General features: G+C 54.8%; 1 protein-coding gene across 3 annotated transcripts in view; it reads right to left on the bottom strand.

Moving 5' to 3' along the window:
* Window positions 1–1568: 1568 nt before the first annotated feature.
* LOC128297278 (twitchin) overlaps window positions 1569–14988 on the bottom strand; it is a 32227-nt gene continuing 18807 nt past the window's right edge. For all 3 annotated transcript variants that reach the window (XM_053032895.1, XM_053032896.1, XM_053032894.1), the window contains 3 exons: window positions 2949–14927; window positions 2575–2877; window positions 1569–2504 (listed from right to left, as the gene is read on the bottom strand). In XM_053032895.1, coding sequence (XP_052888855.1) covers window positions 1876–2504; window positions 2575–2877; window positions 2949–14927 — 12911 coding nt within the window. In that variant the 3' untranslated portion in view covers window positions 1569–1875. The remainder of the gene's footprint in view (window positions 2505–2574; window positions 2878–2948; window positions 14928–14988) is intronic.

Below are 14988 nucleotides of genomic sequence, written 5' to 3'. Positions count from 1 at the left end.
AACACTGACAGGACATAATTAATATCGTCCTTTCCCGGTGGTGGATTAGTGGTGAACTTTTCGGTTCCCTCATCGCATCTTTGAAAAGGTACGGGGTGGACCGGGCACCGGTCCAGTTGCAGCGGTTGCAGTTGATCTATAGCATGTTATTAATCCCTCAACCGTATTGTCCTCCAGGGTAACTGAACGATGGGACTTAAAATCAACATGTACATATATTTTGGCTTGTCTGCTCCGCTCACCACCGGACGCGCACCGTGGAGACGCTTCCGCTTAGCTACAAATCCTTTCCTGGCAGTTACCGTGTCCATACCTGTCTCATCAAAACGCAACTGCCCGGCATCCCCAGACGTGAAGGAACCGGGAGAGGCGACTCGTTCGTTTTTTTTTTTTGCTCTGTTGTTGCTAATGCGTTTGTCACGAGCGATAACTTTGAAACTTGTCCCCCAATGGGTGGGGTCACCGTACGTGGCTTTAAATTGGCAATGCCAGAACCGGCCAGAAAAGGGGTAAAATAAAACAACAAACCTTAAGCCGATTGTCGATCCTTTTCCCCATCATACCCCCTCGCCACCCCTTTCGGTACGGAGCTTGACAATGATGTTTCAATACCAGAACCCCGCGTGTGCAGAACCAGTCCGTTCGTATTCCGGTTGGAGGTTTTAGATGCTTTTATGCTCGCTTCCTTCGCTTTCCGGACAAGAAGGTACGCGCTGCTACAATCCATCCCGAAAGTTTTGTCTCGTTCGACAACAGCCAATAGTTTATGTAAAATGCACATGGTTGGATTCTGTCCGCCGCAAACGATAACAGAAGGAGCCGGATTTATGCTTTCCAACTCGGTAAAAGGATGCTACGCACGGTGTCGTCGGGGTTTGGGACAGGAGTTCAAGAAATGGGTTTGTTTCACCACCCAACGACTAGAAGAACATCGGTAGAATATTGCCATACAAATGGAAGGAACGTAACGAGAAGCGGACAATCTGTAAACCAGCTTGGCAGCAAAAAAAATCCCTTGCCCATACCTCCCACATTGGTACCACGCACCGAATCGGTACGAAAACCATAAACGATGAGCCTTTGCCAAAACTTCCATCAACGCTGGTCGATCGGATGGTCGTAACGATTCTAGCTTAATGGGTTGCTCCGTACCAGAGCAGAAGTTTGATAATTAATAGCTGGTACGTTGTTTGGCTTCCGCTGCTACGTAAAGGGGACAAAGCGGATTGATGGGCATCAATAGGGCTGGCAAAAGTTTGGCGACTGCGGCCGATGGTGGTCTTCAAACGGTAATTTGACAAAGTCAGTCGGTGCCAACAATCACACCGCAGCCGCTCGTTGGCAGTGCGCCATTGGTTTTTGCTCCACCAAACCAGACGGTTCTAGTCGGGTCTGATCAAGGTGCGACTTTAGTGTGCCAACACTAACGGGGTTACATTCAACATCTGCTGTACGGAACGGTTTATCAAAAATGTACAACTTTAAATCAAGCTGACGCTGTCACATGTGTAATGCCGGTGTCATCATGCGGATCGGATACAACCATCAATGGACAATGCAAATTTTGCAAAATACCATTCGTTTAGTTCAATAATAATACTTTACAAAAATAAAACTTAACAACTTGCTTTTACAGATAGAAACAAAGAAAAAAAACATACCATAACGTAAAAATATATGCATGTATAAATATATCGACTTTTGCCACGTGTGTCCGTGTTTTGCCCGCTATGCAATTTCCCGGCCCAAAATATGTAAGTATTATACAAAAAAGGAGAGAAAAAATATAAAACAATTCGACGCTCTAACCTACGCTTACACGCTATGCATTATAATTACAGTTTAGCATACCCGCATCCCGTGGGATGCAACCGATTAAGCGCTGACGTTGAGCGAGAACGATGCGAGCGCATCGCCGGTGCGCGTCACGACCCGCACCTGATACTGGCCAATGTCCTCGAACGAACATTTGGCTACGGTGAACGTGTACTTGTTGTCCTTCTTCACGAACCGGTACCGGTTGGACGATTCGTTGATCGGCTCACCGTCCTTATACCACTGAAGCTTCGACGGTGCTTCGAAGGTTTCGCAGGAGAACACAGCCTTGGCTCCGTCGAGGACGCTTAACGAAGCCGGGAATTTGGCGAAGGTTGGTTTGTCCTTCTGGTCATCCTGCGCCAGGACCGTGATCGTGCACGAGCTGAAGCTTTCCCCACCCTTGTTGAACGCTTCGCACGTGTACGTGCCGGCATCTTCCGGGAAGATTTCCGCAATGTGCAGCGTGTGGATGTCACCGTCGTTCAGATACTCAAAGTCGGCCGAGTTTTTAATCTCGCGGTTGTCGTGCAGCCAGATCACGTTGAACGGATCGGTACAGTTGATGCTGCAGGAGATGAACACCTCCGCGCCGTCCTTGTAGTAGCCGGAATCGGCGTGCTTCTTGATAACCGGTGGTTTGATCGGGATACCCTTACCCTCCGGACGCGACGTGGACGTGGGACCCTCTGTCGGTAGAAAACGAACGCAATGCCTCAGAAAACCATCGTCTATTATCCTTCACTCCCAGCTACTTACTCTTCACATCCAGCGTGCACTGGGTAGACGCTTCTCCCATCGAGTTCTTGGCCGTGCACACGTACACTCCCGAATCCTCCGGGAAGAGCTCGTTAATGCGCAGGCTTGCAATACCCGATTTGTACTTGATGTCGATCACGTCAGACGAGCTAAGCTTCTTGCCATCCCTCGTCCAAACAATCTGTGGCAGCGGGTCTCCATTTACGTGACAGTTCAGCTGCAGTGGTTCTCCGTCGGCGGCAACCACATCCTTCAGCTGCTTCGTGAACTCTGGTGGGTGCATCAAACTGTCCGATTGAAGCGCTACATGATAAAAAATGCGTGATCAGTACCATCTTCAACGTTGTGTTAACTCCCGTTACGGCAATACTTACGAATCAGTTCGCGCGTAGAGTTCCTCGATCTGGCCTCATTCGTAGGTGCTCCAAGGTGTGAGCCGGAAGATGCCGTCTTCGACGGTTCCGGTTTCTTAATGGTCGGTTTCTTCACATCCGGTCTCGCGGCCAGCTGTTGCTCGGCGCGATGATCTTCCACGATCACCACACAGGTAGTTTCTGCCTTGCCCAGTGGATTAACGGCAACACACTTGTATTCGCCGGAATCCTCAACCTTCGTGTCGATAATTTCCATCGTCACCACACCGTCCGTGTGCGTCATCGTGTATTCGTACTTGCTGAGCTCGCGGCCATTCTTGAACCACTTCACCGATGGCATCGGTTTGCCGGTCACGCAGCACAACAGCTTACAGGTGTCGCGCAGCTGCATGACACGCGGACGCAGGGCAAAGGTGAACGACGGCGCAGAGTCGGCTTCCTCCTGCCAGAACGGTCGCGGGCTTGGTTCGCGCTTGCGCACGGTCAGTGTTTCCGGTTTGTAGATCGGCACCTGTTTCGACATCGGGTGCACATTCAGGAAGATCACTTCCTCGCGCGCACCGTAATGGTTCTCGGCGCGGATGATGTACTCGCCACGATCGTCCAGCTTGACGCGATTGATAATGAAGTAGTAGTCGTCTCCGGCATACCGCTTCATAAACTTCACCGACTGCTTCAATTCCTGGTTGTTGTGGTACCAGGTGAGCACCGGCGTGGCTACACCGATCACACGGCAGTAGAACTTGCAGCTCTGGCCTTCGTAGCAGAACGCCGACTGTGGACGGATGACGAAGCGCGGAGCGGCCTGGCGTCGGTCGACCGACGTTTCGTGGATCTTGTACTTCTGAATCAGCAGCTTGCGCAGGGCCGAGTACTCCGATAGGCGACCCAGCGGCAGCACAAACGATGCCCAGTTCTCGTACTTTCTGCGGATCAGATCGCGAATCTGTTTGTAGCGCTCGATCGAAATGACCGAGGTCGAGCTGTTGTAGGTGTCGCTCAACCACACATGCATCAAGCACTCGTGCGCAGTCATGCGCTTCTCCGTGTTCTTGATCAGCAGGCGACGGATAAAGTCCTTGCATTCCTCCGACACGCCGCGGAATGCAACCTCGTCGAACTCCCAGGTACCTTGCTTGATGTTCTTCAGCGTATCGATGTCCGTCTCACCGGCGAACGGCGAAAGGCCGCTCACCAGCACGTACGCCAACACACCGACCGCCCACATGTCGGTATAGAAGCCGACCGGTTCGCGCTCGACTATTTCTGGTGCCGCAAACTCGGCCGTACCCGTCGAGATCTTTACCATCTCGTTCGGGTTCAGCTTCGTCGCCAGCCCAAAGTCGATCAGTTTCACCTGGTTGGTGTTGCGCGTCTGGCACATCACGTTCTCTGGCTTAATGTCCAGATGAATAATGTTCCTCTCGTGCATGTACTTCACCGCTTCGCAGATCTGCTTCATGTACTCGATGATTTCCTGCTCGCACATACGGTAGCCCTCGGTGGTGATACGCTCGAACAGCTCACCGCCCGACAGGAACTCGTAGATCAGCACCATCTCATCCTCGTCTTCAAAGGCGTCGTGCAGATAGATCAGCTTGCGATGATGCAGCTGGTTCATGATGTCGATTTCACGGCGAATCAACTCACGCTCGGCATTCGTCGACACCGGAATGAATTTCGCAGCAAACACGTTGCCCGTCTTGCGCTCACGGCATCGATGTACCACTCCGAACGCACCCGTACCAATCTCCTCCAGGATCTCATACTGGTCGTACACGCTCTTGTTCGAAATTTCGACCGGTTTCGGATGGTACTTAGAGTACACATCAAACACGTAGTCATCATAGTCCGAGATAGCTTCCTTCTTGCCCTGGCGCTTCGGCTTGCCGTTCTCATCCAGCTCGTACTTGACGCGCTTGGCCGGCTTGATGCCCAGATCCTTCAGGCTGATCAGCTCGGTCTGATCGGAGGGTTCCGAGCGACCGTACACATTCTCTGCAAACACGCGGAACTCGTACTGGTGGCCAGGTGACAGATGCGGAATGATGAGCTGATTGAAGCGCGTAGTGCCGGCCCGAATCCAGGTGGACAGTGGAACCTCGCGCTTTTCGACAATGTAGTTAGTGATGCTTGCACCGCCATCCCACGATGGAGGCAACCAGCTGAGCGTTACATGATCCAAACCAATCTGGTCGATGGTGAGGTTGCGTGGCTTATCAGGACGGTCGCTAATCTGAATCTTGATATCAGCCGTATCCTGTCCCAGCTCATTCTCAATAGTAATCGTGTAGGTGCCCGAATCCAGCTGCGAACCATCACGGATCGTCAGCACCGTGTGGCGCTCGCGTGTCTCAATGTGATAGTGGCTGCCAGACTCAATTTGTTCACCCTTCAAAGTCCAGTGGCAGCGCGGTTTCGGGAATCCAGTGAACGGAATCTTAATCTCAATGTTTTCACCATTATCGAAGAACGCGGTATCGCGGAAGCGTGGCGGAACGTTCAGCTTCGGTGGCGATTTGATGATCAGCGATGCCTTGGTCGAGCGTACACCGCCACGGTTAGCAGCACGACAAGTGTACTCGTCCGCATCCTCACCAAACACGTCGTTAATGGCAAGATGATGCGTATCACCATCGCTGTACATGTGATATCTCGATCCAGAGCAGATTTCGCGGGCACCCTTGTGCCAGGTGATCCTTGGCCGTGGTACACCAGTAATCTTGCAGACAAACTCAACGCCACGGTTCTGGACGCAGGTCAGCGTGTTGAGCGGCTTCACGACCTCCGGCGGTTTCACGACATCCGGATCAACCACCTTCACCAGCTGCGATGCCTTCGAGAACTCCGACACGCCGATCTCGTTCTGTGCCGCTACGCGGAACTCGTAATGGCGGCCCTCGACCAGGTTTGCACAGTTGATAGTGCAGATGACGCACAGCGTTGTATTGACGCGCTGCCAGGTGTCCGTGTCCTGTTCGCGCTTCTCGACCCAGTAACCCTGGATGCGTGCACCACCATCCGAGACCGGTTTCTCCCATTCGAGGTTGACGAAATCGCCTCCCACCTCGTGGATGATTGGAACGCCTGGTGCCGATGGCAAGTCGTACGGTCCACGTGCCTTGATCGGATCGACACCTTCCAGTGCTGGTCCGATACCGTTCTCGTTGACAGCAGACACGCGGAACAAGTACTCCGAGCCTTCGATCAGTCCCTTGATGATGAGCTGCGACTCCTTCACGTAGTTTGACACGATTAGCCAGTGCTGCGACTTGATGTCACGGCGCTCCACAATGTAGTGGGTAACCTTGCGCCCTCCATCGTACGCCGGCGGTTTCCAGGACACCGTGCACATGTTCTTGGTAACGTGGCTCACCAGCAGTGGACCCGTTGGTGGTCCAGGTAGGCCAGTGACATGGACGTTTACGTTGCACGATACGCTGCCGCTGTCGTTCTTGAAGTTCACCAGATATACACCCTTATCAGTGTCCAATACATCGCGAATGTAGATGACGGCATAGTCATCGAACACGGTGTACTTAATATGCTCAGTTTCGATCAGCTTCTCGCGGTCCTTCGAGATGTTAACCTCCATCGGCTGGTCGCCGTGGAAGCACAGCTTGATCTTGGCATTATCACCCTTCACCAGATACACATCCGACGGAATGTTAACCAGCTTGGGCGGTACACCAATCTTCAGCGCACCGGTCGTGTGGATCACACCCACAAAGTTCAACGCCTCGCAAGTGTAGTCTCCCTCGTCGCGGTACGTTACGTTGGAAATATGCAGCGAGAACACACCGTTCTTGCTCTCCAGCGCATACTGTCCACCGTGGGTGATCTCCTTGCCATTTCGCAACCAGCGGCAGGTCGGTTCGGGCTTGCCGTGCGCTTCGCAAGACAGCTCTACCGATTTACCCAGCGGCACCAGGTTGAACTTCAATCTCTTGACCCATTCCGGTTTTTCCGTGTTCAGCTGTTCTCCGATGCGTACCGATCGGGTTTCGGGCGACGGTGGCGACACACCGTAGTTGTTGACGGCGTACACGCGGAACTCGTACACTCCACCCTCGATCAGGTTCGTCACGGTAAGCTCCGTAACTGGGATGTTGTTCTCGTTGCACTTCACCCAGCGTGCGCCACCGATATCGCGACGTTCCACGTAGTAGCCGAGGATTCTCGAACCACCGTCGCTGGCCGGCGGTGTCCAGCTGAGATCGACGAAGCTCTTGCCCACCTTCACAACAGCCGGTGCACCCGGTGCGGATGGTGGTGTAATCTTGCCGTGGATCTTGAACTTCTTCGACGATGCCGATGGTTTGCTCACACCCGCAGCGTTCTGGGCACGTACGCGGAATTCGTACTCGCGTCCCGGCAACAGATTGTACACCTGGTAGCTGTTGTCCTTGATGAGGAAGTTGTTCGTGATCCAGGTGCTGTCCAGCACATCTCGGTACTCAAACCGGTAACCCTGAATGCGAGAACCACCATCCATAAGCGGGCGCTCCCACGTGACGGTGACGTAGTTGGCATCCCAGTCCGATACGCGTGGCGGATTTGGTGGATCCGGCACGGTGAACGGATAGCGAGCGATGATGGGCTCCTCCAAAATCAACGGATCACTTACACCGTACTGGTTCTCGGCACGCACCCGGAAGTTGTACGGTTTGTTCGCCTCCATGCCCATGTTGTCGTAGTGAGTGCTACGCACAAAGCTACTCGCCTTCGTCCAGTATCCAAGCGGCTCGAAACGTTCGACGATGTAGTTCGTAATCGGACTGCCACCATCGTCCAGCGGCGTCTTCCAGGACAGCGTGCACGATTCGGGTGTAATTTCAGACACCTCAAGCGGCCCAATCGGTGGCGATGGTTTGTCGACCACCAGCACGCGGCACGATGCAGTATCCTTGCCAACGCAGTTCACCAGATGAATAGTGTAACTGCCCGAGTCGATGCGCTTCGAGTTATCGTTCTTAAAGATGGCTTCGGTATCGTTGATCGGCAGTTCGATGCGATCGTTACGCGATACCTCGTTGCCGTTGACCATCCAGATGGCGTCCGGCTTCGGTGTGGCCGTGTACGGCACAATGATCTTGAAAGGATCGCGCGCAATCACCAGAATATCGCGCATACCAATGTCGGATGTGATCTTCGGTGCCGTAAACGCAGCACTGACCATGATCGGATCGGACGGGTTGCTGTACGGGCTGGTACCGGCAGCATTCACCGCAGCCACGCGGAACACGTACTCGTGGTTCTCCGACAGTCCAGTAATCTTGCACATCAGATCCTTCAGCGTGCCCTGCTGCACCTTCGACCAGTGTCCTTCGGTGGCCAGCTTCTTCTCCACGATGTAGTGCGTAACTGGGGAACCACCATTGCTGGCCGGTTTTGTCCAGGTGATGGTAATCGTATCTTCCGTTGTTTCGACACGGTTCGGCGTTCCCGGCTGCGATGGTGGATCGAACGGATGTTTGGCAACGATCGAGTCTGCCTGGGCCGGTTCCGACAGGCCGTACTTGTTCTCGGCGTACACGCGGAAATCGTACAGCTGGTTCAGACGCAGGTTGCGTATCTTCAGGTAAGTAGTCGTGCAATAGCTGCTGACCTTCGTCCATGCGTTGGAGTTCTTATCCTTCTTCTCCACCACATAGTTCGTGACTGGTGAGCCACCGTCATCCAACGGGGCGTTCCAGCACAGCACCAAATGCTCCCCACCGTACGATTCAACGCCAATGTTTTCGGGCTTGCTGGGACGATCCAACACCTTCACATTGCAGGTGGCAATATCGTAACCGGAAGGATTCTTCAACATCAGTCGGTACTGCTTCGTGTCGGCACGGACGCTCTTGACCACCACGATGCTGGCGGCTTCATCGGTGAGCTGCGTATGGAACCGCTTATCCCTGTCGTCCAACAGCTCTTCGTTGACGAACCACGTCGATACCGGTTTCGGGAACGCGGTGTACGGTACATGGATGTTGAAATCTTCACCAGCCCGCACAGTAATGTCACGCACGTTGCTCAGGTCCATCATCGGTTTGTTCGGCTGTTCGGCCAGCGTCACGGAAATGCTTGGCCGCGAAGGATCAGACATGCCGATCTCGTTTACGGCGATCAGTCGGAACTGGTACTCTTTACCTTCGTCCAGGTTCTCCACACGGTATGCCTGATCGGCAATAAGGTCGGCCGGAGAGTTCGCATCCACCCACTTCTCGTCGTCCTTCACGCGGTACTGCACAATGTAGCCCTTGATGCGCTCCTTGGCATCGCGACGCAGCGTGCGCCAGGACAGGTTAACGCTGTTGCGCGTGATCTTGTCGATCGACGGCGGATCCGGTTGGTTCGGACGCTTGCGCTGGTGCGAGGCAGTGATCGGATCGGTCGGTTCGCTTGGCTTGCTAACACCGACCTCGTTGACCGTCTTGACGCGGAACTCGTACCGGAAGCCCTCCATCAGGTCGGGAATCGTGTAGGTAGTGTTGGTTGTCGGATAGTTGTTGACCTGCACCCATTCGCCCGTACCACGTTCGCGCTTCTCCACAAAGTATCCAATCACCGGACGCGTCTGCACGCGTGGCGGTTTCCAGGCGATCGTGCAAGAGCTGGGCGTGTAGTCCGTAACGGTCGGTTTGTCGACCGCCTCTGGCGGGTCGGGACTCTTCGGCGAGATTGGTTTGCTCTCGGTGGGTTCCGACGCGCCGTAGATGTTCTCAGCCCGCACGCGGAACACATACTCGTGGTTCTCCGTTAGGTGCTTGATAGTATGCGAGCAACGCGGCACAGTGCCGAACACCATTTTCCAGTTGTCCGATGGGAACTCCTTGTACTCTATGCTGTATCCGGTAATTTCCGAACCACCATCGTCTGCCGGTGGGTCCCAGTTGAGCGTAACGCTGTCCTGCGTTGTCTCCAGCCCGGACACATACTTCGGTGGCTGCGGGCGGTCCACGACGATAACTTCGAACTCCTTGACATCTTCGCCGTACTGGTTCGATGCCTTAATCTTGTACGTACCCGAATCATTGCGGTTGCTGTTGTCGACGCGGAACACCGTCTGCTCCATGTTGGTATCAATCGAAACACGCGATGTCTCTGGTATCTTGTTGCCACCACGGGACCATTCCACAGCAGGCAGCGGTGCGCCAACCAGTGGAATAGTGATAACAATCGGCTCACCAGCACGCACCTTAATAGTGCGCTTGCTGAAGCTGTCCATGTTGAGGGCGGGAGCTTGCTGCATCGGTCGGGCCCAGCACTTGACGGACGAATCGCTCGGGTTGCCCTGTCCGGCTTGGTTAACCGCCGACACACGGTACTCGTACTGATGACCCTTGATTACGCCTGTATCGGTGTACTCGATGTTTGGCACCGGGTACTTATTCGCCTGAATCCAGCGTCCAGTGGCCAGATCGCGACGCTCAATAATGTATCCCGAGATGCGCGAACCACCATCACTGATCGGTGGTTTCCAGCTGAGCGTAATCTGCTCGTATCCGCTATCGATAATGTCCGGCTTCGTCGGTGGTCCAGGTACGACGAATTGATCCTTGGCGACAACCGGATGCGCGCTCATAAGACCATCCGAGCGACCCTGCAAGTTTTCGGCCATAACGCGGAACTCGTACTTGTTGCCCTTGTTCAACCGTGGCACCACGGTATGAGTATATTTCGGGCTAACGTAGGCGACCGCTGGCACCCAGCCACCACCGTGCGTCAAGTCCTTCTTTTCCACCACGTATCCAGTGAGCTCCGAACCTCCGTTGTCTAGCGGCGGCTTCCAAGAAATCGTTACGCTCTTCTCCGTAATCTCTTCGTAAACCGTTGGGCCCTGCGGTGGGTCGGGACGGTCGAGCACGGTCAAGTTGAAGCTTCCCTCATCCGAACCGCTCGAGTTGGTGATGACCAGCTTGTAAGTGCCCGAGTCTCCCCGGTTGCAGTTCACCGTGTGCACGATCGTGTGATGTCCAAGTGCCGTCATCGTCGTACGAGTGTCGGTCTTCACCGGCTTTCCGTTCAATGTCCATTCCACCTCCGGCACCGGCTCTCCCGTAAAGTTGATGTCCAGATGGAAGATCAATCCGGCCTTCACCACCATATCGCGCATCGGCGTCACAATCTTCGGTGCGATGAAGCGCGAACGTGTCAGCACGGCATCGGTCGGGTCGGATGGTTCCGATTCACCGGCCGCGTTCACTGCGATCACACGGAACTCGTACTCCGTTTCCGTTGCCAAATCCGGTATCTGCAGGTCGCGCTTGATGCCAGGCACACGGCCCGCATTGCTCCAGTACGGGCTGTCCTTTTCCTTCTTCTGGATGATGTACTCCGTGATCGTGGCACCGCCGTCCGACTTCGGTGGGTTCCACTGAATCGTGACTGAGTTGGCATCCCAGTCGCGAACCTCCGGCTTCGGTGGCTGCGACGGTTCCTCGTAGTCGTTCTTGGCGATAATCGGATGCGAGCAGTCCAGCGGCTCCGACTCACCGATCTCGTTCACCGCCTTCACGCGGAACGAGTAGCGCTTGTTGTGGATCAGGCGCGAAATTTCGTTCACCAACGACGTGCTCATGCCCGCATTCGTCCATGTGCCGCGCGACATATCCATCTTCTCGATGACGTAGTGCGTGATCGGACTTCCACCATCGTCCTTCGGTAGCTTCCACTCGAGACGACAACCTTCCGTGGTGATGTTGGTAATACGCAGCGGTCCCTCGGGTGGTGCCGGTTTGTCCAGCACCGTCACGTTCGCCGACGCCGAGAACTCTCCACACTCATTCTTGACGATCAACGTGTACAGGCCGGTATCATCGCGCACCGAGAATGGAATCTCAAGCGACACCTCGTTGTTGTAAACTTCACGAATGACGCGCTGCGATTCGGGAATAACAGCGCCATTGCGTTTCCACACAGCCGTAACCTGTGGGGAAGCTTCGACCGAGATGTTGTAGGCAATCTTCTTGCCCACCGGCACAACAAGATCCTTCAGCGCGTTCTTGTTGAAGTGTGGCGGGACGAAGCGCGACTTGCACACCACCGGATCGGACGGTTCGCTCGGGTCGCTCACTCCCGCCTTGTTGACGGCGCACACGCGGAACTCGTACTCCTCATCCTTCGTCAGCTCCTTGATCTTGGCGGACGGTTTGTACAGTTCGGTGAACTCGCCAGCAAACTTCCAATCGCCATACCGTGGACGTTTCTCCACGATGTAGCTGGTGATTGGCGCTCCACCATCCTTCTTCGGTATGGTCCATTCCAGATCGACATGATCGTCGCTCCAGTCGACCACCAACGGTTTGCCCGGTTTGTCCGGCTTGTTGTACGGGTCCTTTGCCGTGATCGGTTGCGACGTCACCAGTGGGGTAGATTCACCCTGCTTGTTGACGGCACGCACGCGGAACTGGTACGAGTGGCCCTCGATCAAATTGTCCGGACGAATCTTGGTGGAGATCGTCTCTCCCACCGGCACCCAGCGCAACTGATCCGTATCCAACTTCTCCACAACGTAGTGCAGAATCTCCGAACCACCGTCATCCTTCGGCGGACGCCACATCAAGGTCACGCCCGTCTTCGACAGGTTCTCGTGCCGGATTGGTCCCTCTGGCGGTGCCGGCACATCAAGAATCGTGACGTTCACATTGGCAATGTCAATACCGTTCTTGTTCTTTGCCGTCAGCGTGTAAACACCGCTGTCCGAGCGCTTCACATCGATCACCCGCAGCTTGGTCTTGTAGTTCTCGTACACCACCTTAATACGGTCGGTGTTGATGATCATGTTGTCCTTGTGCGACCATTCCTTCGCTGGCACTGGCTCACCGCTCACCGGCACATCGAACTCAAACGTGAGTCCCGCCCGAATCTTGACGTTCGACAGATAGTTACGGTCGATCTTCGGTGGCTGGTTCTTGCTACGCGCAATGTGTGATTCCGTCGGTCTGCTCGGATCACCCTCGCCCGCGCGGTTGATGGCACGGACGCGGAACTGGTAGGCCGTTCCTTCAATCAGATCCGGCACCTTAACGCTGGTCACGTCACCGTCCGGCACTTCCGCGGCCTTCTCCCAGTCGCTCGAGTACTTGCCCAGCTTCTCAACGACATACCCGGTGATCGGCGATCCGCCATCGTTCTCCGGTGCCTTCCACTCCAGCTCGACGTAATCCTTGTCGTAGTCCTTGATGGCGACCTGTTCCGGACGGTCTGGGGCGCGGTACGGATTCTTGGCCAGCACCGAGTTGGACATGCTCAGTGGTTCCGATTTGCCCATCTTGTTGGCGGCACGCACACGGAACTTGTACGTATGGCCCTCGATAAGCCCATCGATCTCGGCCTTGCATCTCGGACTGCCCGAGTCGCCCGCATACACCCACGTGCCCTTAACCTCGTCCAGCTTCTCAATGATGTAGTTATCGATCGGCAAACCGCCGTCGTCCGATGGTGGACGCCATTCCAGCACGGCCGTGTTGGCAGTAATTTCAACCACCTTCAACGGGCCTCCCGGTGGGCTTGGCACATCCAGCACCGTTACCTGCACCGTGGCCGTATCCTTGCCATTTTCGTTCTCCGCATCCAGCTGGTAGGTTCCGCTTTCTTCGCGCGTTGCCGAACGAATGGTCAGCTTGGTGCTGTAATCGTAGTTCTGCAGCTTGTACCGATCGGTTGGCTTAATTTCGCGCTTGCTGATAGACCAGCGCGTGGTAGGTACCGGCTCACCGGACACCTTCACATCGTAAACCACGTTGTTGCCAGCCTTGACACGCACTTCCACCAGATTGGTACGGTCGATCTTCGGCGGTTGGTTGCGGGGTTTGCAAATAATCGGAGGTGTAGCATTGCTCGGATCGCTCGGACCAGCATCGTTGACGGCACGCACCCGGAATTCGTACTTCTGTCCCTCGAGCAGATCAGGCACATCGGCGGTCGTAGCATCCGCTGGTACGGCCATCTTGCGTTCCCATTCACCATACTTGTCCTTCACCTCGACCACGTAACCAGTAATCGGTGAACCACCGTCACTGACCGGTGGCTGCCACGCCAGCTTGACGAAATCGGTGCCCCAATCGGTGGCCTTGCAGTCGCGCGGTGCCGACGGCTCATCGAACGGATTCTTCGCAATGAAGTCTCCCGCCATCTCCAGCGGCTTCGATTCTCCCTCCGCGTTGATCGCGCTTACACGGAACTTGTACTTCTTGCCATCCTGCAAACCGTTAATGTCCGCATTGGTTTCGACGCTTCGCGCATGAGGCACCCACGCCTTCACATCATCATCGAAGCGCTCGATCTGGTAGTACTCGATATCGCAACCACCGTCATCCTTCGGACGCTTCCACTTCAGCTTGCACGTTTCCTTCGTAATGTCCGACGCCGTCAGCGGTCCTTCCGGCGGGCCCGGCTTGTCCGTGACAGTCACCTGCACCAGCACATGATCGCGACCGGACGAGTTCGTGGCAGTAATTTCGTAATCACCCGAATCACCACGGTTTGCGGGACGCAGGATGAACTTCGAGTTGTAATCGGTGTTCAGAATCTCCAAACGTCGATCGCCACCCGTGACGATTGCCTTGTTGACACGCCATTCGCATTTCGGAGCAGGCTCGCCAGAAATAGCAACGTCGAACTTCAGCATCGAACCGGCCGAAATGGAAAGATCGCGAATCGTACGACGATCGATTTTGGGTGGTGCGAATCGTGGTTTGGCAGTAAACGTGCGGCTCGAGTCGGATGGATCCGATGGCCCAGCCTTGTTGATGGCAACCACACGGAACTGGTACTCGTTGCCCTCCACCAATCCGCCCACGGTGGCCGTAGGATTGGGTGAGTTGGTTTCGATAGCCTTCTCCCAGATCGGGCTGTACTTGTCCTTCTTCTCGATGATGTAACCAGTGATCGGGCTACCACCATCATCCGGCTCTGGCCATTTGAGTACGGCATGATTCTCCGACCAATCAACAACCGTTGGAGCGCTGGGTGTATCAGGAACAGCTAATGAAACAGACGTAACATTTAGTTAATTACTTCTATTTAAAATCACCAAGGTTTATAT

This window comes from Anopheles moucheti, chromosome 2, assembly GCF_943734755.1.
Source record: "Anopheles moucheti chromosome 2, idAnoMoucSN_F20_07, whole genome shotgun sequence".
Classification (NCBI taxonomy): Eukaryota; Metazoa; Arthropoda; class Insecta; order Diptera; family Culicidae; genus Anopheles; species Anopheles moucheti.
The sequence above is the reverse complement of the archived record's forward strand: the minus strand, read 5'-3'. Positions and strand labels throughout refer to the sequence as shown.